This window comes from Oncorhynchus keta, chromosome 2 (assembly GCF_023373465.1).
Source record: "Oncorhynchus keta strain PuntledgeMale-10-30-2019 chromosome 2, Oket_V2, whole genome shotgun sequence".
Classification (NCBI taxonomy): domain Eukaryota; kingdom Metazoa; phylum Chordata; class Actinopteri; order Salmoniformes; family Salmonidae; genus Oncorhynchus; species Oncorhynchus keta.
Window position 1 is genome coordinate 46,626,712 of NC_068422.1, and position 25,472 is coordinate 46,652,183.

General features: G+C 39.8%; 2 protein-coding genes across 10 annotated transcripts in view; one reads left to right on the forward strand and one right to left on the reverse strand.

The window, feature by feature from the left end:
- The window catches only part of LOC118401353 (tetratricopeptide repeat protein 7A-like), a 48,707-nt gene extending 30,728 nt beyond the window's left edge, over positions 1 to 17,979 (reverse strand). For 3 of the 5 annotated variants that reach the window (XM_052477706.1, XM_052477697.1, XM_052477699.1), the window contains exons 1-5: positions 17,820 to 17,978; positions 15,971 to 16,169; positions 14,483 to 14,646; positions 14,026 to 14,194; positions 14 to 144 (exon numbers count right to left, since the gene is read on the reverse strand). In XM_052477706.1, the coding sequence (XP_052333666.1) occupies positions 14 to 144; positions 14,026 to 14,194; positions 14,483 to 14,646; positions 15,971 to 16,169; positions 17,820 to 17,876 (720 nt within the window). In that variant the 5' untranslated portion in view covers positions 17,877 to 17,978. Of the gene's footprint in view, positions 1 to 13; positions 145 to 14,025; positions 14,195 to 14,482; positions 14,647 to 15,970; positions 16,170 to 17,626 lie in introns of all 5 variants that reach the window. The other 2 variants (XM_052477691.1, XM_052477705.1) reach the window with 2 other exon arrangements.
- A 14-nt stretch (positions 17,980 to 17,993) lies between these two features.
- LOC118401360 (multiple coagulation factor deficiency protein 2 homolog) lies at positions 17,994 to 24,489 on the forward strand. 5 transcript variants are annotated; one of them, XM_035798793.2, is made up of 4 exons: positions 17,994 to 18,134; positions 18,489 to 18,701; positions 21,050 to 21,209; positions 21,323 to 24,489. In XM_035798793.2, the coding sequence occupies exons 2-4, from the start codon at positions 18,535 to 18,537 to the stop codon at positions 21,452 to 21,454; spliced, it is 459 nt and encodes a 152-aa protein (XP_035654686.1). In that variant the 5' UTR covers positions 17,994 to 18,134; positions 18,489 to 18,534; the 3' UTR covers positions 21,455 to 24,489. The 5 variants fall into 5 exon arrangements, with proteins under 5 accessions (XP_035654686.1, XP_035654723.1, XP_035654695.1 ...); XM_035798802.2 differs by having other exon boundaries at positions 18,048 to 18,134; positions 18,466 to 18,701; XM_035798820.2 differs by having other exon boundaries at positions 18,056 to 18,134; positions 18,628 to 18,701.
- The last annotated feature ends 983 nt before the right edge of the window (positions 24,490 to 25,472 follow it).

Below are 25,472 nucleotides of genomic sequence, written 5' to 3' on the forward strand. Positions count from 1 at the left end.
AACACACACACACCTTGTCGAGTTCTTGCAGGTAAACGAGAGAGGTGTCACAGGCCCTCAGATAGCAGGAAAGACATTCCTCCTCTCTCTCAGACAGACGGACACGGGAGGCAGCTGACACTGCCTGGTGGTCCAGGGACAGACCTGAGAGATAGGGAGAGATAGAGAGAGAGCGAAAGAGAGTCAGACAGTGAGAGAGAGAGAGAGAGAGAGAGAGAGAGAGAGAGAGAGAGAGAGAGAGAGAGAGAGAGAGAGAGAGAGAAATAAATAAATACAGTTTTTTTAGTTAGGTGATGCATTTGACACTGAAAACAAATAATACTGTTGCAGGTAGGAAGACGCCAGTTTGTTTAGTATGGATAATGTGACATTTCGAGACAGTCAGTAGATGGCTGGAGGGGGAATGTGGTTATTGGCATAAATAAATAGAGTGAGAGGAGACCTCCAGGACTGCAGGGCGGTAGGGACGACAAGACCAGACGCCATCCTTAATCAAATAAGGAGCAGCTGCCAATAGACAATATCTCATCTAACAAATATTCCTATCGCATAACATTCCCTAAACAATATCATGGAGACTTTGTAAAGATGCTGAGAAACTATGCAATGTCAAACCCTTTACATAGTTGAGTGATTCCCATCACGTCTTCTCTCTCTTAAGCATTCTTTATTTTGAACATATTGGCTTGACTCTAGTATTGTTCTAACATTACTTATAGTCCATGATGGTTTATTAAATGGTAGACCTCAACAAGGCTATTTCATGAATTCTTCCCTTCAATTTAAACAGCAGACACTGTGATGACGTCAATGTGTCAATGGCCAGGAAGCAATGACTCTTTGAATGTAATGAATCTCATGATGATGAGTGATGCTTATCAAACACAATTACCCAGACATGGACCAGCAGTGTGCTGTGACAATGGACAATGCCCTCTGTTTAACTGTGTGCGTGCGTGTTGCGTGTGCAAGTGGAAACCATCCTCACCACAAATTCTGATGACAGATACTTACTACCCTAGGAACAAAATCTGATTAGTTCCAGTCCAACTATATATAAAGGGTTCCCTAGAGCAGTGTTTCCCAACTCCGGTCCTCAAGTACCCACAACCATACACATTGTTGTTGTATACCCGTACAAACACCTCACTCAACTCATCTTACAGTATTTCGCAAATTCGGTCCTCAGGACCCCAAGGGGTGCAAGTTCTGGATTTTGACCTAACACTGCACAGCTGATTCTAATAATTAAAGATGAACGATTACTTGATTATTTGAATCAGCTGTGTAGTGCAAGGGGAAAAAACGAACAGTTCACCCCTTGGAGTCGCGAAGACTGAGTTGCGGAAACACTGCCAAGGGCTTGATGATTAGTTGACAAGTTGAATCCGGTGTGCTTGTATGGGGCTACAATTTTTTTTTTGTATACTGTTAGGGGTACCCGAGGACTGGAGATGGTAAACATTGCTCTAGAGACAGCTAGATTATTGAATTACTTAGACTAAATTCTGAATAGGCTGCCATTATATTTGTAACCACTGCTGAAACCAGGAACTGATTTGGTTTGTGGAACAAACAGACACAAAAACACACAAATAACATGAACTATCCTGTTGCCTAGTCACTTTACCCCTAACTATATGTGTTGTAAATATTTATCTCAATTTCCTCGTATACCTCCACATTGACTCAGTACTGGTACCCCATGTACAGTGGGGCAAAAAAGTATTTAGTCAGCCACCAATTGTGCAAGTACTCCCACTTAAAAAGATGAGAGAGGCCTGTAATTTTCATCATAGGTACACTTCAACTATGACAGACAAAATGAGAAGAAAAAAAAAATCCAGAAAATCACATTGTAGGATTTTTAATTAATTTATTTGCAAATTATGGTGGAAAATAAGCATGGTCAATAACAAAAGTTTATCTCAATACTTTGTGATATACCCTTTGTTGGCAATGACAGAGGTCAAACGTTTTGTGGAAGTCTTCACAAGGTTTTCACACACTGTTTCTGGTACTTTGGCCCATTCCTCCATGCAGATCTCCTCTAGAGCAGTGATGTTTTGGGGCTGTTTCTGGGCAACACAGCCTTTCAACTCCCTCCAAAGATTTTCTATGGGGTTGAAATCTGGAGACTGGCTAGGCCACTTTAGGACATTGAAATGCTTCTTATGAAGCCACTCCTTCGTTGCCCGGGCGGTGTGTTTGGGATCATTGTCATGCTGAAAGACCCAGCCACGTTTCATCTTCAATGCCCTTGCTGATGGAAGGGGGTTTTCATTCAAAATCTCACGATACATGGCCCCATTCATTCTTTCCTTTACACGGACGGATCAGTCGTCCTGGTCCCTTTGCAGAAGAACAGCCCCAAAGCATGATGTTTCCACCCTCATGCTTCACAGTAGGTATGGTGTTCTTTGGATACAACTCAGCATTCTTTGTCCTCCAAACACAACGAGTTGAGTTTTTACCAAAAGGTTCTATTTTGGTTTCATCTGACCTTATGACATTCTCCCGATCTTCTTCTGGATCATCCAAATGCTCTCTAGCAAACTTCAGACGGGCCTGGACATGTACTGGCTTAAGCAGGGGGACACGTCTGGCACTGCAGGATTTGAGTTCCTTGCGGCGTAGTGTGTTACTGATGGTAGGCTTTGTTACTTTGGTCCCAGCTCTCTGCAGGTCATTCACTAGGTCCCACTGTGTGGTTCTGGGATTTTTGCTCACCGTTCTTGTTATCATTTTGACCCCACGGGGTGAGATCTTGCGTGGAGCCCCAGATTGAGGGATATTATCAGTGGTCTTGTATGTCTTCCATTTCCTAATTATTTTCTCCCACAGTTGATTTCTTCAAACCAAGCTGCTTATCTATTGCAGATTCAGTCTTCCCAGACTGGTGCAGGTCTACAATTTGGTTTCTGGTGTCCTTTGACAGCTCTTTGGTCTTGGCCATAGTGGAGTATGGAGTGTGACTGTTTGAGGTTGTGGACAGGTGTCTTTGATACTGATAACAAGTTCAAACAGGTGCCATTAATACAGGTAACGAGTGGAGGACAGAGGATCCTCTTAAAGAAGAAGTTACAGGTCTGTGAGAGCCAGAAATCTTGCTTGTTTGTAGGTGACCAAATGCTTATTTTCCACCATAATTTGCAAATAAATTCATTAAAAATCCTACAATGTGATTTTCTGGATTTTTTTTCTCATTTTGTCTGTCATAGTTGAAGTGTACCTATGATGAAAATTACAGGCCTCTCATCTTTTTAAGTGGGAGAACTTGCACAATTGGTGGCTGACTAAATACTTTTTTGCCCCACTGTATATATAGCCAAGTTATTGTTACTCATTATGTATTTATTCCAAGGCAGTTAACCCACTGTTCCCCGGGCGCCGAAAACGTGGATGTCGATTACGGCAGCCCCCCGCACCTCTCTGATTCAGAGGGGATGGGTTAAATGGGGAAGACACATTTCAGTTGAATGCATTCAGTTGTACAACTGACTAGGTGTTCCCCTTTCCCTTTCCTTTCTTTTACAGCCGAAACGAGAAAACTCACCAGACGGATTGTACAGTAGGGGGCTGTTCGTTTGCCGACGGTGCAGTCTGTAATAGGGACCACCACTGCTGGGCGACTGATGGCCATTCATTTCAACATGTAGAATTGGTTTGCAAATTACAGCCGACACTCTGCTCAGGAGTGCTAAGTTTCTCTTGGCAGGCAGAAACTCGACAATCCTACCGGTCTGGTCATGCCTTTAGAGTAAAGACTGAACTGATCTACATTCAAATAAACATACCTGGGGTATGGAGACACTGATCGACATTCATATAAACATACCTGGGGTATGGAGACACTGATCGACATTCATATAAACATACCTGGGGTATGGAGATACTGATCTATGTTCATATAAACATACATGGGGTATGGAGACACTGATCTAAATTCATATAAACATACCTGGGGTATGGAGACACTGATCTATATTCATATAAACATGCCTGGGGTATGGAGACACTGATCTACATTCATATAAACATACCTGGGGTATGGAGACACTGATCTAAATTCATATAAACATATCTGGGGTATGGAGACACTGATCTAAATTCATATAAACATACCTGGGGTATGGAGACACTGATCTAAATTCTTATAAACATACCTGGGGTATGGAGACACTGATCTAAATTCATATAAACATACCTGGGGTATGGAGACACTGATCTAAATTCTTATAAACATACCTGGGGTATGGAGACACTGATCTAAATTCATATAAACATACCTGGGGTGTATGGAGATACTGATCTACATCCATATTCATGGGGTATGGAGACATAAACATACATACCTGGGTATGGGAGACACTGATCTATATTCATATAAACATACCTGGGGTATGAGAGATCTACATCCATATGATCTATACATAAACATACCTGGGGTATATAAATTCATATAAACATGGGGTATGGAGACACTGATCTAAATTCATATAAACATACCTGGGGTATGGAGACACTGATCTATATTCATATAAACATACCTGGGTATGGAGACACTGATCTATATTCATATAAACATACCTGGGGTGTATGGAGACACTGATCTACATTCATATAAACATACATGGGGTATGGAGACACTGATCTATATTCATATAAACATACCTGGGGTATGACACTGATCTATATTCATATAAACATATCTGGGGTATGGAGACACTGATCTATATTCATATAAACATACCTGGGGTATGGAGACACTGATCTATATTCATATAAACATACCTGGGGTATGGAGACACTGATCTATATTCATATAAACATACCTGGGGTATGGAGACACTGATCTATATTCATATAAACATACCTGGGGTATGGAGACACTGATCTATATTCATATAAACATACCTGGGGTATGGAGACACTGATGGAGACACTATATTCATATAAACATACCTGGGGTATATCTACATTCATATAAACATACCTGGGGTATGGAGACACTGATCTAATTCATATAAACATACCTGGGGTATGGAGACACTGATTCTAAACATACCTGGGGTATCACTGATAAATTCATATAAACATACCTGGGGTATGGAGACACTGATCTATATTCATATAAACATACCTGGGGTATGGAGACACTGATCTATATTCATATAAACATACCTGGGGTATGGAGACACTGATCTATATTCATATAAACATACCTGGGGTATGGAGACACTGATCTAAATTCATATAAACATACCTGGGGTATGGAGACACTGATCTATATTCATATAAACATCTGGGGTATGGAGACACTGATCTATTCATATAAACATACCTGGGGTATGGAGACACTGATCTAAATTCATATAAAAACATACACTGGGGTATCTATCTATATTCATATAAACATACCTGGGGTATGGAGACACTGATCTATATTCATATAAACATACCTGGGGTATGGAGACACTGATCTATATTCATATAAACATACCTGGGGTATGGAGACACTGATCTATATTCATATAAACATACCTGGGGTATGGAGACACTGATCTATATTCATATAAACATACCTGGGGTATGGAGACACTGATCTATATTCATATAAACATACCTGGGGTATGGAGACACTGATCTAAATTCATATAAACATACCTGGGGTATGGAGACACTGATCTAAATTCATATAAACATACCTGGGGTATGGAGACACTGATCTACATTCATATAAACATACCTGGGGTATGGAGACACTGATCTACATTCATATAAACATACCTGGGGTATGGAGACACTGATCTACATTCATATAAACATACCTGGGGTATGGAGACACTGATCTATATTCATATAAACATACATGGGGTATGGAGACACTGATCTAAATTCATATAAACATACCTGGGGTATAGAGACACTGATCTAAATTCATATAAACATACCTGGGGTATGGAGACACTGATCTATATTCATATAAACATACATGGGGTATGGAGACACTGATCTAAATTCATATAAACATACCTGGGGTATGGAGACACTGATCTATATTCATATAAACATACATGGGTATGGAGACACTGATCTATATTCATATAAACATACCTGGGGTGTATGGAGATACTGATCTACATCCATATAAACATACATGGGGTATGGAAACACTGATCTATATTCCTATGAACATACCTGAGGTATGGAGATAATGATCAATATTCATATGAACATATCTGGAGTATGGAGACACTGAACTATATTCATATAAACATACATGGGGTATGGAGACACTGATCTATATTCATATAAACATACATGGGGTATGGAGACACTGATCTATATTCATATAAACATACATGGGGTATGGAGACACTGAACTATATTCATATAAACATACCTGGGGTATGGAGACACTGATCTATATTCATATAAACATACATGGGGTATGGAGACACTGAACTATATTCATATGAACATACCTGGGGTATGGAGATAATGATCAATATTCATATGAACATATCTGGAGTATGGAGACACTGAACTATATTCATATAAACATACATGGGGTATGGAGACACTGATCTATATTCATATAAACATACATGGGGTATGGAGACACTGAACTATATTCATATAAACATACCTGGGGTATGGAGACACTGATCTATATTCATATAAACATACATGGGGTATGGAGACACTGATCTAAATTCATATAAACATACCTGGGGTATGGAGACACTGATCTATATTCATATAAACATACATGGGGTATGGAGACACTGATCTAAATTCATATAAACATACCTGGGGTATGGAGACACTGATCTAAATTCATATAAACATACCTGGGGTATGGAGACACTGATCTATATTCATATAAACATACCTGGGGTATGGAGACACTGATCTATATTCATATAAACATACATGGGGTATGGAGACACTGATCTAAATTCATATAAACATACCTGGGGTATGGAGACACTGATCTAAATTCATATAAACATACCTGGGGTATGGAGACACTGATCTATATTCATATAAACATACATGGGGTATGGAGACACTGATCTATATTCATATAATCATACCTGGGGTATGGAGACACTGATCTAAATTCATATAAACATACATGGGGTCTGGAGACACTGATCTATATTCATATAAACATGCCTGGGGTATGGAGACACTGATCTACATTCATATAAACATACATGGGGTATGGAGACACTGATCTATATTCATATAAACATACCTGGGGTATGGAGACACTGATCTATATTCATATAAACATACATGGGGTATGGAGACACTGATCTATATTCATATAAACATACATGGGGTATGGAGACACTGATCTAAATTCATATAAACATACCTGGGGTATGGAGACACTGATCTAAATTCATATAAACATACCTGGGGTATAGAGACACTGATCTAAATTCATATAAACATACCTGGGGTATGGAAACACTGATCTACATTCATATAAACATACCTGGGGTATGGAGACACTGATCTACATTCATATAAACATACCTGGGGTATGGAGATACTGATCTATATTCATATAAACATACATGGGGTATGGAGACACTGATCTAAATTCATATAAACATACCTGGGGTATAGAGACACTGATCTAAATTCATATAAACATACCTGGGGTATGGAGACACTGATCTACATTCATATAAACATACCTGGGGTATGGAAACACTGATCTACATTCATATAAACATACCTGGGGTATGGAGACACTGATCTATATTCATATAAACATACCTGGGGTATGGAGACACTGATCTATATTCATATAAACATACCTGGGGTATGGAAACACTGATCTACATTCATATGAACATATCTGGGGTATGGAGACACTGATCCATATTCATATAAACATACCTGGGGTATGGAGACACTGATCTAAATTCATATAAACATACATGGGGTATGGAGACATTGATCTAAATTCATATAAACATACCTGGGGTATGGAGACACTGATCTAAATTCATATAAACATACCTGGGGTATGGAGACACTGATCCATATTCATATAAACATACCTGGGGTATGGAGACACTGATCTATTCATATAAACATACCTGGGGTATGGAGACACTGATCTAAATTCATATAAACATACCTGGGGTATGGAGACACTGATCTATATTCATATAAACATACCTGGGGTATGGAGACACTGATCTAAATTCATATAAACATACCTGGGGTATGGAGACACTGATCTATATTCATATAAACATACCTGGGGTATGGAGACACTGATCTATATTCATATAAACATACCTGGGGTATGGAGACACTGATCTAAATTCATATAAACATACCTGGGGTATGGAGACACTGATCTAAATTCATATAAACATACATGGGGTATGGAGACACTGATCTATATTCATATAAACATACATGGGGTATGGAGACACTGATCTATATTCATATAAACATACCTGGGGTATGGAGACACTGATCTAAATTCATATAAACATACCTGGGGTATGGAGACACTGATCTATATTCATATAAACATACCTGGGGTATGGAGACACTGATCTATATTCATATAAACATACCTGGGGTATGGAGACACTGATCTATATTCATATAAACATACCTGGGGTATGGAGACACTGATCTAAATTCATATAAACATACCTGGGGTATGGAGACACTGATCTAAATTCATATAAACATACCTGGGGTATGGAGACACTGATCTATATTCATATAAACATACCTGGGGTCTGGAGACACTGATCTATATTCATATAAACATACATGGGTATGGAGACACTGATCTATATTCATATAAACATACCTGGGGTGTATGGAGATACTGATCTACATCCATATAAACATACCTGAGGTATGAAGACATTGATCTATATTCATATAAACATACCTGGGGTGTATGGAGGAACTGATCTTTACTCACATAAACATACCTGGGATATGGAAACACTGATCTACATTCATATAAACATACCTGGGGTATGGAGACACTGATCTACATTCATATAAACATACCTGGGGTATGGAGATACTGATCTATATTCATATAAACATACATGGGGTATGGAGACACTGATCTAAATTCATATAAACATACCTGGGGTATAGAGACACTGATCTAAATTCATATAAACATACCTGGGGTATGGAGACACTGATCTACATTCATATAAACATACCTGGGGTATGGAAACACTGATCTACATTCATATAAACATACCTGGGGTATGGAGACACTGATCTATATTCATATAAACATACCTGGGGTATGGAGACACTGATCTATATTCATATAAACATACCTGGGGTATGGAAACACTGATCTACATTCATATGAACATATCTGGGGTATGGAGACACTGATCCATATTCATATAAACATACCTGGGGTATGGAGACACTGATCTAAATTCATATAAACATACATGGGGTATGGAGACATTGATCTAAATTCATATAAACATACCTGGGGTATGGAGACACTGATCTAAATTCATATAAACATACCTGGGGTATGGAGACACTGATCCATATTCATATAAACATACCTGGGGTATGGAGACACTGATCTAAATTCATATAAACATACCTGGGGTATGGAGACACTGATCTATATTCATATAAACATACATGGGGTATGGAGACACTGATCTATATTCATATAAACATACCTGGGGTATGGAGACACTGATCTAAATTCATATAAACATACCTGGGGTATGGAGACACTGATCTATATTCATATAAACATACCTGGGGTATGGAGATCTATATTCATATAAACACACTGTATCTATCTATTCATATAAACATACCTGGGGTATGGAGACACTGATCTATATTCATATAAACATATAAACATAAACATACCTGGGGTATGGAGACACTGATCTAAATTCATATAAACATACCTGGGGTATGGAGACACTGATCTATATTCATATAAACATACCTGGGGTCTGGAGACACTGATCTATATTCATATAAACATACATGGGTATGGAGACACTGATCTATATTCATATAAACATACCTGGGGTGTATGGAGACACTGATCTACATCCATATAAACATACCTGAGGTATGGAGACATTGATCTATATTCATATAAACATACCTGGGGTGTATGGAGGAACTGATCTTTACTCACATAAACATACCTGGGATATGGAAACATACTGATCTACATTCATATAAACATACCTGGGGTATGGAGACATACTGATCTACATTCATATAAACATACCTGGGGTATGGAGATACTGATCTATATTCATATAAACATACCTGGGGTATGGAGACACTGATCTAAATTCATATAAACATACCTGGGGTATGGAGAGACACTGATCTAAATTCATATAAACATACCTGGGGTATGGAGACACTGATCTATATTCATATAAACATACCTGGGGTATGGAAACACTGATCTACATTCATATAAACATACCTGGGGTATGGAGACACTGATCTATATTCATATAAACATACCTGGGGTATGGAGACACTGATCTATATTCATATAAACATACCTGGGGTATGGAGACACTGATCTACATTCATATGAACATATCTGGGGTATGGAGACACTGATCCATATTCATATAAACATACCTGGGGTATGGAGACACTGATCTAAATTCATATAAACATACATGGGGTATGGAGACATTGATCTAAATTCATATAAACATACCTGGGGTATGGAGACACTGATCTAAATTCATATAAACATACCTGGGGTATGGAGACACTGATCCATATTCATATAAACATACCTGGGGTATGGAGACACTGATCTAAATTCATATAAACATACCTGGGGTATGGAGACACTGATCTAAATTCATATAAACATACCTGGGGTATGGAGACACTGATCTATATTCATATAAACATACCTGGGGTATGGAGACACTGATCTATATTCATATAAACATACCTGGGGTATGGAGACACTGATCTAAATTCATATAAACATACCTGGGGTATGGAGACACTGATCTATATTCATATAAACATACCTGGGGTATGGAGACACTGATCTAAATTCATATAAACATACCTGGGGTATGGAGACACTGATCTAAATTCATATAAACATACCTGGGGTATGGAGACAGATCTAAATTCATATAAACATACTGGGGTATGGAGACACTATCTATTCATATAAACATACATGGGGTATGGAGACACTGATCTATATTCATATAAACATACCTGGGGTATGGAGACACTGATCTAAATTCATATAAACATACCTGGGGTATGGAGACACTGATCTATATTCATATAAACATACCTGGGGTATGGAGACACTGATCTATATTCATATAAACATACCTGGGGTATGGAGACACTGATCTATATTCATATAAACATACCTGGGGTATGGAGACACTGATCTAAATTCATATAAACATACCTGGGGTATGGAGACACTGATCTAAATTCATATAAACATACCTGGGGTATGGAGACACTGATCTATATTCATATAAACATACCTGGGGTCTGGAGACACTGATCTATATTCATATAAACATACATGGGTATGGAGACACTGATCTATATTCATATAAACATACCTGGGGTGTATGGAGATACTGATCTACATCCATATAAACATACCTGAGGTATGAAGACATTGATCTATATTCATATAAACATACCTGGGGTGTATGGAGGAACTGATCTTTACTCACATAAATATACCTGGGATATGGAGATACTGATCTATATTCATATAAACAAACCTGGGGTATGGAGAAACTGATCTATATTCTTATAAACATACCTGGGGTTTATGGAGAGACTGATATATATTCATATAAACATACCTGGGGTATGGAGAAACTGATCAATATTCATATAAACATACCTGGTGTATGGAGAGACGGATATATATTCATATAAACATACCTGGGGTATGGAGACATTGATCTATATTCATATAAACATACCTGGTGTATGGAGAGACGGATATATATTCATATAAACATACCTGGGGTATGGAGACATTGATCTATATTCATATGAACATACCTGGGGTGTATGGAGATACTGATCTTTACTCACATAAACATACCTGGGGTATGGAGATACTGATTTACATTCATATAAACATACCTGGTGTATGGAGATACTGATCTATATTCATATAAACATACCTGGTGTATGGAGAGACGGATATATATTCATATAAACATACCTGGGGTATGGAGACATTGATCTATATTCATATGAACATACCTGGGGTGTTTGGAGATACTGATCTTTACTCACATAAACATACCTGGGGTATGGAGATACTGATTTACATTCATATAAACATACCTGGTGTATGGAGATACTGATCTATATTCATATAAACATACCTGGGGTATACTATGGAGACACTGACAAATATTCGTATGAACATACCTTGGGTATGGAGATACTGATCAATATTCATATGAACATATCTGAGGTATGGAAACACTGATCTAAATTCATATAAACATACCTGGGGTATGGAGATACTGATCAATATTCATACAGTATAAACATACATGGGGTATGGAGACACTGATCTTTACTCACATAAATATATACCTACGGTATGGAGATACTGATCTACATCCATATGAACATACCTGGGGTGTATGGAGATACTGATCTACATCCATATAAACATACCTGAGGTATGGAGACACTGATCTAAATTCATATAAACATACCTGGGGTATGGAGACATTGATCTATATTCATATAAACATACCTGGGGTGTATGGAGGAACTGATCTTTACTCACATAAACATACCTGGGATATGGACATACTGATCTACATCCATATGAACATACCTGGGGTGTATGGAGATACTGATCTACATCCATATAAACATACCTGAGGTATGGAGACACTGATCTAAATTCATATAAACATACCTGGGGTATGGAGACATTGATCTATATTCATATAAACATACCTGGGGTGTATGGAGGAACTGATCTTTACTCACATAAACATACCTGGGATATGGAGATACTGATCTATATTCATATAAACAAACCTGGGGTATGGAGAAACTGATCTATATTCTTATAAACATACCTGGGGTTTATGGAGAGACTGATATATATTCATATAAACATACCTGGGGTATGGAGAAACTGATCAATATTCATATAAACATACCTGGAGTGTATGGAGACATTGATCTATATTCATATAAACATACCTGGGGTATGGAGATACTGATCAATATTCATATAAACATACCTGGAGTGTATGGAGATAATGATCTATATTCATATAAACATACCTGGGGTGAAAGGAGATACTGATCTCTCCAACCAAGCAGACGTTTCCCAGTCCCATTTCATTCTAATGATTGTATTCATACAGTCTAGAACGGGCCACTTCTAAACCCATACAAGGTTATAGTCATCACAGGCCTATAATAACTCCTGCCATGGGAGATTAGGAACTAGATCATTAGGTACATTTATGCACAGTGCTGTTCAACTTGAGTGTTTTTCAGGGAAACGTGCCAGTCTACAGGCTTTGGTTTTCTCTTTGTCTAGTTCATCGGAGAGGAAGTAATGCCAGTATGCAAATCATATCTGAGTTCCATGTAATCATAACACTGTACAGATGGAGACTAAAACCAGAGCATACCTGATAGAAATCATCATTTGTAGCTCTGGGCTCGTATTCAAATAGCGTCTCAGAGTTTGAGTGTTGATCTAGGATCAGTTTCGATGTTTGGATTATAATAAATAGATGCTTGATGAAAACGGGTCCTGGTCATTTGTTTACTTTGTGCATTGAATGTCCATTTAGCATAGGTCATAATCAAGTAAAATTCTCAGGTCTCAGAATGTTTAGTCTGTCTACTAAACAAATACCAGACAGATCAAACATCATGTGTTTTCCATATTCCATATCACCCAGTATCTGCCTATGAAAGGATTGGTACCTTTGATGACAAAGGCCTCTGCGAGCAGACGCAGGTGGTAGAGGGGCTGCTCATCCCCCGTCAGCTCGTCTATACCCACCCTTGCACACATGCCCTGTGCGTCATGGTAACTGCCCTGGACATAGTGTATTTTGGCCATCAGAAGAAGAGCCTCGTTCAGGTGCCTGGGCTGTGTGGGGACAGACAGACAGAGAGACACGACACAAGGGCTGTGAGTTTTTGACACAACAATGACAAACAGGTAAGTAAACCAAGGGAAGGCAGCCTGAACCATCATTTTATTGTTAAGACTGTTACTAGAGACTAAGTGAAGAGCGATAGAGAAAACAGGTAAATGTGAAAATAATAGATTCATTGGAAACTTGGTGAGATAAGTTAACGAGATAGAAAGCTGAGTACAATCGGAGGAAGTGAGGTGTAGAAGGAGGTGACACAAAGGGGAGATGCTCAGACTGACCACCAGCTGTCCCCTGCTCAGGATGGAGTTGAGGTAGCCCTTGGACCGGGACAGTTTGGGCTGGTTGATGTCCGTCAAAGGAGTGGCGTTGCGTAAAAGACTCAGGTTGTCCTGAAGACACTCCTCCAGAAGGGCCTCGGCCAATAACAGCGTCCCGTAGTCATCTGGAGAAGGGCAGAGGGAATTGGGACAGAATTCAGAGTAGTGGAAGGTTAAGTGGACTGAGTGCAGAGTGGAAGTTCAAGGTCAGGGGTGAGCAACTTTGGAAGCCAAAATAAACCCAGTCCATCATAGCATCATTTCCCAAAAGCCCCAGAGAGAAGCGAGAAAAAACACCAGTGGTGTCTAAAACTATAGTCACTGGATGGCAATAAAAGTCACTTGTAAACACATTCTGGATTAAGGCTTCCTGTTTGGTCCAGGTCTCACTTCTCTCACTCCTCTCCCGTCTCTGGTGGTGTGTTCTGACGCCAAGTCTGTGACTGGTGTTTATGTTCTGGCATCTCTGACATACTGTAGCCAGTCGTGTTTATGAGACTGTCCCAGTCCAGGTTAATCACTGAAAGGGAGGATCAGTATGGTGTCTAAACACATAAGACAAATCATTCGGCTCTATAAAACATTAACGACAGAATAACAGCAATGTGTTACAAATCAGTTTCACTGGGAGCGTTAATGTGGTGCATAACTTCTATGAATTATTCAGGAGAGGAACAAATCCTCTACATAGCATCTGGATAAAGTGACATTATTTTCAACACACTGTTGTAATCTCCAAACTTCCTGGTCAGAGACTGATTATGATGTCACCATTGTCTTGAATTGCAACAACTAGGGACAGTTTCAAGACAGAGGGAACTGTCACTGTCAAGGCAGACAGCAGGCCAGCTAGGGATGACTTGAATTCTACACACTTTAGTCTAGAATAACACATTAAGAGTTCTGTACACTTGCAAGCATGTTGAAAACAGTTTCAGGTGGGCAGTGGGCACTCCATTTAGCCAATAATATATTTGGTTATTGACACAATAACAGTGGCAAGCAGCAAGGTCATGAGCCATGTCACCTTACCCCATGTTTATTTTAGCCAGGTGAGGTAATTAGCTACATTAGCCTACCGACTGAGTGTTTGAGTGGTGTGTTTGAATATATAGGCTCACATACATTGAAAATAATAAAAAGGTCAAAGAATTACAGTGATAGTGACAACCAGTTAATACATGTTCATTACAACATGTTCTGTGTTTTGAACATTGTCCATTGAGAAGTGTATGGTATTGATGTAGACAACTAACAGCTTCAGATACGCATAAACTGCAGTAAAGTTGTTCGTGGTTTGCAGAGTAGGGGAATGACATTGAGCTTACTTGCAGAGTACCAAGTCCAACACATGCGGAACTATTGCCATCCCTGCCCGGACATGTGACAAAAACTTACTGAGAAAAAAAAAAAAAACTATACAAAAATCCGTCAGTCACCAGCACTCACCGTCTTCGTGAAATCGTGCGGCCACTAGTTGCTCTACGATAGGGGGTATCTTGTCCCACTGGCACTCTGCTCTGTAGCGGTCGATCTCTGCTTCCAGACGGTATTGCGAGAAGGAGACCCTGCTGGTTGCCATGCCCGCTCTAGATCCCGATCTGTCTCGGTGACCGTACTCCCCTGATACCCGGGGAGTAACTGCGGACTGATAAACAGAACACGAAAAAAGTGTCATGTAATCTATGAGCATGTGCTGCTGCCCTACCTTCCCTTATACACATTATTGGTGGACATGTCAAAATAATATTTGACCACAATCTATTCTTAAATAGCACACACAAACAAAATGAGTTTTAAACAAACTCAAGATACTATTGTACAGGTGATTCAGTTTGATGATGAGATAGGAAGATGTGTGTATGTATACCCATTGTGTGATTTTTTAAACATTTTACTTTCGTAGACTCAGATTTGTTTATATTTCATAATAACTATCTATTCAATGAATTAGCTTATTACATAGCCAGTCGATATATATAAATAATTGGAGTCGACTCTACCCTTATATGCTTGTATTTATTTTGCATACAATAGGCCAACACAGCACAAAGATTTTAGGAAACAATAATGCTTGTCGAAGTATTGTTTTTTTTTCTTCTTATTTTCTTTAGCCTATTTACGCTACAAACCATTTGCTACCATATATGCCACTGTAAAGCGTTTGTATTGAAGTGCATTTTGTCCTTGATAACCCGTCCTAGATTTTCCTTCAAAAGCTTTCCCTAACTAGATCAATTAGCCTACTGGGATTAACGCTAATAGCCTACCAGAGTTCAGAGTGTTTAGATAAAACAGTAACATTCAAACTGTGGATCTGAGACACACTGGTGGCACATTATTATTCATGATTTTACCGCAGTATATGTCAAATCCCTCAATAAATCCCAAGTAGGCTACTGTATTTAAAATGTCAGTTATCAACTATTTTAATTGACCGACTTCAGGATTTGGGACTATAGGTAGCTAAATTTACATCGGCCATATGGTCTGCTCAGACAATTCAGCACTGCGCGGTAACGCGTGACTGACGGAATACGCCTCGATCACACCGACTTTTTTTTTGCGTTTTGGTACCAGAAGTACATTCATTTCCAATGGAACGCTACGTTTGCTTTGAAGCATTGCGTTGCAGAGCCAGTTGCAGTGCGTTCTGAGTGGTACATACATTGGATTTATCGAATATATGCATCAAATTGTATCCGTAGACGGCTTGACAGAAATTATAGCAGAAGGTGAATTTTTGTTGCACACATATCCAGATGATGCTGCGGGCCATTTTTGCCCAAATACACTGTAGGTGTGTGTGATCGAGGCGTACACCTGTTGCAAATCCATTGGCAAGAATGTAACACTTTACATGTTATACAAACTGATTACAAAAATGTATACATTTAATTGGCGCATGCCTTATTTGTGAGTAAGGGGCGGGACGAACACATTCAGCAGTCCAATGGTGGTCGTACAGTAAAGTTAATTGAATGTTACAACATACAATATTTGTGAATTTTTTAAAAATATTACAAAACAATATATGTATACACTATATGGGAATGATAATTTTATCGACCATTTGTCAAGAATAGAATACATTATTTCATATACCTTGACCTGGTGGCAGAACACATTTTAGCAACCATAGTTTCACAGAACGGCTGCTAAATCGTCTTTCACAACAGCATTACAAAACGACAGTTCGAGGCACTTGACTCGCTAACACAGCAAACTAGTGCTTAGGTCAAGTGCATTACCTACGAATACAAGCTATCACAGGACAGTTTTCTATATCTAATCCAACCTCAAATCTTCGGAAAATAAATTTGGCGGCTTCATTTTCCCTATGAAAGGTTGACATTTGCTTGTCAGATGTGTTTACTTCTCAAATTCAACGAAACAACCACATTCATGTTCGTGTTTTGGACACTGACAGGTGTCTGGTTGGACCATTGCACGCCTTCAAATCTCTGACGCAAAATGCCGATATCCAATCAGAATTTAGCTGTCGTGTCCATGGGTTGAAAGGTGACTACGGCTCACAGCAATGCCCAAAAAGGGTGAAGATAGTTAAAATACAAATAGCTAAAGTGAACGGTTTCACGTCTGTTTTTAGCTGGTGAGTATGCATTTTGATAATAAATATCGCTGAAGATCCAGTTCATTATGGAGGACTTGTTATCACCGTATTGATTATCTTGCTAAACTAACGGAAGGTCTTGAAAACCTAATAGATTTGTCTAAAGGTGCACTCTGCTAGTATAATTAACGGTAGCCAGCAATGTGTCTACAACATCACTAGTTAGTTTGCATCCCGAACTGTACATATAATAACATATCACTGAAAACAATTAGGCCTATTGCCTGCAAATAATGCAATTCCATTTTTATTAATCTTCTCATTCTTCTGCTATCTATGTGTTTCCAAAAATGTTCATATGGGTTCATAGATGGAGCTCTCTTTCTCTCTCAGCTAGCTGCTCTTTCTGGCTGTCTGTGTAGTTACTGTACAGCCCAGAATGGTGTTAAGAGTAAGTGGCAGGAGGAGCGTTGTGTGGGGCTGGCTACTCTTGGTCTCCTGCTTTCTGCTGTCTGTCTGTTCACATGAGCAGGCAGCCCAAGAACACCCACCGGAGAGTCACCATCCAAACATGCACCTGGACAAGAACATGGTCCATGACAGAGAGTGAGTACTGGATCGTGTTCATTAGGGTACACTGATCCAAAATGCTTTGCAACAGAACAAAAGCAAACATTTCTTATTGGACAGATAGTACCTTCCTTTTTCTCTCTGTTTCGGAGCATCTTCTTCCATTCTGTGTCTAAAGAACAGGCCACACAATTGTGAATGGGTAGAAAAATGTGCAATACTATTGCCTGCCAAAAGAACATTAGGAGCCAAATTCTGTTTACAAAACAGTAGGAACACCTGCTCTTTCCATTCTATGATTGCGCACGTATCAATGTCACTTGTTAAATCCACTTCAATCAGTGTAGATGAAGGGGAGAAGACCGGTTAACACTAAACAGTTTACATTGTGTGTCAAGAATGGTCCACCACCCAAAGGACATCCAGCGGCAAGTAGCCTGGTGGGTAGGAGCGTTGGGCCAGTAACCGAAAGGTTGGTAAAAAACTGTTGTTCTGCCCTTAAGCAAGGCAGTTAACTGGGCACAAACAATGTCGAATAAGGCAGCCCCCTGCACCTCTTTGACTCAGAGGGGTTGGGTTAAGTGTGGAAGATGCATTCAGTTGTACAATCCTTTCCCAACTTGACACAACTAAGCATCCAGTGTCCCTGTGGAACACTTTTCACACTTTATACTCCATGCCCTGACCAATTGAGGCTATTCTGAGAGCAAAAGGGTGTGCAACTCTATATTAGGAAGGTGTTCCTAATGTTTTGTTCGCTCTGTGTGTATGTGTGTATATATATATATATATTACACTGAACAAAAATATAACCCCACCGCCACAAGTGGTCTGCGGTTGTGAGGCCGGTTGGAATTACTGCCAAAATCTCTAAAACAACTTTGAAGGTGGCTTATGCTAGAGAAATTAACATTCAATTATCTGGCAAAAGCTCTAGTGGACATTCCTGCAGTCACGAAGCCAATTACATGCCCCCTCAAAACATGAGACATCTGTGCATTTTGTTGTGTGACAAAACTGCACATTTTTAGAGTGGCTTTTTATTGTCCCCAGCACAAGTTGCATCTGTGTAATGATCATGCCGTTTAATCAGCTTCCACAGGTCAGGTGGATGGATTATCTTGGCAAAGGAGAAATACTCACTAACAGGGACGTAAACAAATTTGTGCACAACATTTTTGAGAAGTATGTTTTTTGTGTGCGTATGGAACATTTCTGGGATCTTTTATTTCAGCTCATGAAACATGGGACCAACACTTTACAAGTTGCGTTTATTATATATGTATATATATATATGTTGTATTTATTTTATACATATATACACACACACACACACACACACACACACACACACACACACACGTTCCTGACAGGCGTATAAAATCGAGCACACAGCCATGAAATCTCAGTTGACAAACATTGGCAGTAGAATGGCCTGTACTGAAGAGCTCAGTGACTTTCAACGTGACACCTTCATAGGATGCCATCTTTCCAACAAGTTTGTCAAATTTCTGCCCTGCTAGAGCAGCCCCCGTCAACTGTAAGTGCTGTTATTCTGAAGTAAAAACGTCTAGGAGCAACAGCGGCGAAGTGGTAGGCCACACAAGCTCACAGAACGGGATCCCCAAGTGCTGAAGCGCGTAGCACGTAAAATTCATCTGTCCTCGGTTGCAAAACTCGACCAAGTTCCAAACTGCCTCTGGAAGCAACGTCCGCACAATAACTGTTCATTGGAAGCTTAATGAAATGGGTTTCCATGGCCGAGCAGCTGCACACAAGCTTAAGATCACAATGCCAAGCATACAATTACATTCTAGACGATTCTGTGCTTCCAACTTTGTGGTAACAGTTTGGTGTTTCCTGTTTCAGCATGACAATGTCCCTGTGCACAAAGTGAGGTCCATACAGAAACGGTTTGTCGAGCTCTGTGTGGAAGAACTTGACTGGCCCCCACAGAGCCCTGACCTCAACCTCATCGAACACTTTTGGGATGAAGTGGAACGCCGACTGCGAGCCAGGCCTAATCGCCCAACAGTGCCCGACTTCACTAATGCTCTTGTGGCTGAATGGAAGCAAGTCCCCACAGCAAGGTTCCAACATCTAGTGGAAAGCCTTTCTAGAAAAGTGGAGGCTGTTACCGCAGCAAAGGGTGGACCAACTTCATATTAATGCCCATGATTTTGGAATGTGATGTTTGACGAGCAGGTGTCCACATACTTGGTGTATATTGTCCAAACATCTCACTACGGCACCAAAACCCTGAGCTCAAACAGTCTCTCAGCCTAAGTCTCCCAGACGCTTGAATTAAAGCTTTACCTTGGCTGACAGTATATGCTTGGTTAATGCACTGACCAGTGTCTCTTCTATGCCCTGTCGGTGTATAGACACATCATGGAGCATCTGGAAGGTGTGATTGACAAGCCTGAGTCGGATATGTTGCCACAGGAGCTGCAGTTGCACTACTTTAAGATGCATGACTATGATGGCAACAACTTACTGGATGGGCTGGAGTTGGCCACAGCCATCACTCATGTACACAAAGAGGTATGTGTAATTGCAAATGATATCAACAGCCAATGATGCCACATACTGTAATGCATTTTATTCACCCATGTACACACACTCATGTACAGTATGTGTTTTCAACCTTTCTGCAGGAAAGAGGAGAGGAAAGCCAGCCTATGAAAGAGGAAGACCTCATAAGCCTTATAGATGACGTTCTAAGGGACGATGACAAAAACAACGATGGGTACATAGACTACGCCGAGTTTGCCAAGTCCCTGGAGTAGAGGAGAGACGCTGCCTAACTGCTGAGACCTTTCTCAGTGCACTGCACATAACCACGCCACTTTCCATCTCAAAGCAAAATCTCTTGTTTATTTACCTGAGCCAGTGTACATGTCTCACGCTCTCTGTGGTACTATCACTATCCTTTATCCATCCAGACAGCATACCAGGGGTGGACAAACTTCTTGGCTCGAGGTCCAGATCGGGAGTTTGAAATTCAATTGAGGGCTGCACAGATTTTTTGGGGGACTGATTTTCGGGCTAGCAAAAGGGCAGTAATTTAGAAATTATAATGGCCCTATATATTTTCATCTAATTTTAACCCAAAATACCCTCCTTGAAATCACCCCTGAGATAGATGCATCTGAACTCAGAAGTTTACATACACCTTAGCCAAATACATTTAAACTCAGTTTTTCACAATTCCTGACATTTAATCCTAGTAGAAATGATCTGTTTTAGGTCAGTTATGGTCACCACTTTATTTTAAGAATGTGAAATGTCAGAATAATAGTACAGAGTGATTTATTTCAGCTTTTATTTCTTTCATCACATACCCAGTGGGTCAGAAGTTTACATACACTCAATTAGTATTTGGTAGCATTGCCTTTTAATTGTTTAACTTGGGTCAAACGTGTCAGGTAGCCTTCCACAAGCTTCTCACAATAAGTTGGGTGAATTTTGGCCCATTCCTCCTGACAGAGCTGGTGTAACTGAGTCAGGTTTGTAGGCCCCCTTGCTCGCACACGCTTTTTCAGTTCTGCCCACAAATTTTGTATGGGATTGAGGTCGGGGCTTTGTGACGGCCACTCCAATACCTTGACTTTGTTGTCCTTAAGCCATTTTGCCACAACTTTGGAAGTATGCTTTGGGTCATTGTTTATTTGAAAGACCCATTTGCGACCAAGCTTTAACTTCCTGACTGATGTCTTGAGATGTTGCTTCAATATATCCACATTATATTCCGTCCTCATGATGCCATCTATTTTGTGAAGAGCACCAGTCCTTCCTGCAGCAAAGCACCCCCACAACATGATGCTGCCACCCCCGTGCTTCACGGTTGGGATGGTGTTCTTCGGCTTGCAAGCTTCCCCCTTTTTCCTCCAAACATAAGGATGGTCATTATGGTCAAACAGTTCTATTTTTGTTTCATCAGACCAGAGGACATTTCTCCAAAAAGTACAATCTTTGTTTCCATGTGCAGTTGCAAACTGTAGTCTGGCTTTTCTATGGCGGTTTTGGAGCAGTAGGTTCTTTCTTGCTGAGCGGCCTGTCAGGTTTTGTCGATATAGGACTCGTTTTACTGTGGATATAAATACTTTTGTACTTGTTTCCTCCAGCATCTTCACAAGGTCCTTTGCTGCTGTTCTGGGATTGATTTGCACTTTTCGCACCAAAGTACTTTCATCTCTATGAGACAGAACGCTTCTCATTCCTGAGATGTATGGTGGCTGCGTGGTCCCATGGTGTTTATACTTGCGTACTATTGTTTGTACAGATGAACGTGGTACCTTCAGACATTTGGAAATTACTCCCAAGGATGAAGCATACTTGTGGTCTACAATTTTGTTTTTGAGGTCTTGGCTGGTTTCTTTTGATTTTCCCATGATGTCAAGCAAAGAGGCACTGAGTTTGACGGTAGGCCTCGAAATGTATCCACAGGTACACCTCCAATTGACTCAGGCTAATTGACATCATTTATCAGAAGCTTCTAAAGCCATGACATAATTTTCTGGAATTTTCCAAGCTGTTTAAAGGCACAGTCAACTTAGTGTATGTAAACTTCTGGCCCACTGGAATTGTGATACAGTGAAATAATCTGTCTGTAAACAAATATTGGAAAAATTACTTGTGTCATGCACAAACTATAGTTTGTTAACAAGAAATTTTCAGAGTCGTCAAAAAACAAGGTTAATTGACTCCAACCTAAGTGTATGTAAACTTCCAACTTCAACTGTATATATATTATTACAAACTTCCAAGTTTGTCTGCTGTATGCTCACAACTAAATGAGTTCAGTCATGTTGGAATTCAATATTTACCTAAGTGATGCCTTGCTGTAAGATTATGGACCAATATATTTAAGTTAGGCCATTAACGACAACTGCCTGTGGTCCTTAACTTTAAGTGTGGCCTTTTACTATTACTCATAGTGGGAATTATACGGCTCAGAAGCAGCCTAATGTACCACAGAATAAATATGAGAGTGTGGGAATGGCAAAGCAGGTTTGGAGGATTTGTCTGATCACAGAAAAGCGCTATGAACAGTGTTGCGTACAGTTGGAACAAAACGGAAGACAGTGTTTTGAAACAGAGGAAGTAATACCTCGGCTAGTCCTATAAGTATGGTCATTCTTGTTTTCAAAACACTTTCTCCCACGTCACAGGCCTGGTTCTGGTCAAACACAGGCAATAACAAATTAGTACTTTTTCTGCTGATCACTACCTGCATCCCTAACGTGGTCTGTTACCCAGCTACCTGAATGCTCAACTCCGCTTCCAGTTTACAGCAGGGCTGATACTCGATATTAGCAGAATCTGAATGTAATACCGGCGCTGTGTTGTGCTGCGCATTGTGATTTCTTTGTCACTGGATTCAGTTGACTTGCAGCACTGTGAGATCTCTGGGTGATGCCGTTTACTCAAGGGACAACTTAATTTGACAGATGTGCTATAAGTAGAATGCATGGTTGTGTTGCTATAAATGTTAGCTGCCTATTGAAGTGACAATGTTACTTGATTTTTTTTTTCCCCTCATGAGATGCATTGCTTTCAAACAGCTACAGATCATTAGAAGGTTACCAGGTCTTGTGTTATAAGGCCCAGATCTATATTGAACCCATGTATAACATTTCTAATACTGAAAAAGTATTTGTTACAAAAGAGTTATATTTTCGTCATTCGGTGTTGGTTGTTCAGTGAACTCGGTTTTATTTGAATAGAAATGTGTCATTGAACGCTATAAAATGTTCATGTTAGACAGATGCAACGGTGTTGTCTGTGTAATATACTTTTAATAAACAAATATGGAAGTATTCTCTGATGTAGTTATGTTGAGTATGTTTCAGTGGCATTCACACTGGCCTTTTGGAGCATGTTAGTGCAGTTCACTCTGAGGTAAAGGTTATGTTTGAATGGGATCACTTAAGCACTTGTAAATTTGTAACATATTGTACTAATTTGAATTTGACAACATATCAAACAAATTGCAGAAAAACAAATAATTTAACATAATTCGAAATGGATGACATTGTGCACAATTTCCGGGGAGCAGTTTTGAATCATGAGCGCTACTTTCAAAACCACTGGCTGAAATTATACAAAAACTTTTCGAGCATCACTTTTAACATAAACAAACAAATCACTCCCAATACACACTTTATTTACTGTGAGAATACAAAATAGAGTGTTAGGAGAAAGAGCATATATTTCAGGCAATCTATGCTGCTATTTAGATGACCTACAAATGTCTCTGTTAGGCAACCTTGAACTTTCAACCTGCTAGTTACAGAACATGTGACGTGCAATGCAAGGTATTCAAGGGGTGAAAGAGTGAAGTAATTCTCACTATTCTCTACATTCTTCATGTTCCTTAGTTCCTGTCACTGCACAGATACAACAAATATGTATTGTGCAATGAATAACTGTTAATTCTTCTAAAACCACAGCCCATCTACCTCCGGATGTAGAAGTTGCCCTTTTGTTAGTTCCAGTGAGAGGCAGGATCTAGAGCAGTCATGGAGGTCAGGGAGAACACAGGCGTGGCCAGGTTGCTGGGTGGGGCTCCAATGTTCCGTACAGGGCTGTACCACTCCTCAAGCTGGCGGGGGGGGTTGTGTCTGTAGTGGGTCTGTAGGACAGTGACACTGGCTGGTTGAGCCTGTGTGGTGGGGGTGGCAGTGGGAGTAACCACCTGGGGGCAGCATAGACGGGGACTGGGGGATATGGTGAGCCAGGGAGTGAGGGTAGTACTGGCAGGTTTATCCCTGTGGACTGAACACACATGCAGCCCAACAGTGC

Bases quoted from the DNA above. Each gene is read 5' to 3' on its own strand.
- LOC118401360 (XM_035798793.2), top strand. From the start codon at position 18,535: ATGGTGTTAAGAGTAAGTGGCAGGAGGAGCGTTGTGTGGGGCTGGCTA. The intron at 18,702-21,049 runs GTGAGTACTGGA...GTCGGTGTATAG, and splicing joins AACATGGTCCATGACAGAGA to ACACATCATGGAGCATCTGG. The intron at 21,210-21,322 runs GTATGTGTAATT...ACCTTTCTGCAG, and splicing joins TCACTCATGTACACAAAGAG to GAAAGAGGAGAGGAAAGCCA.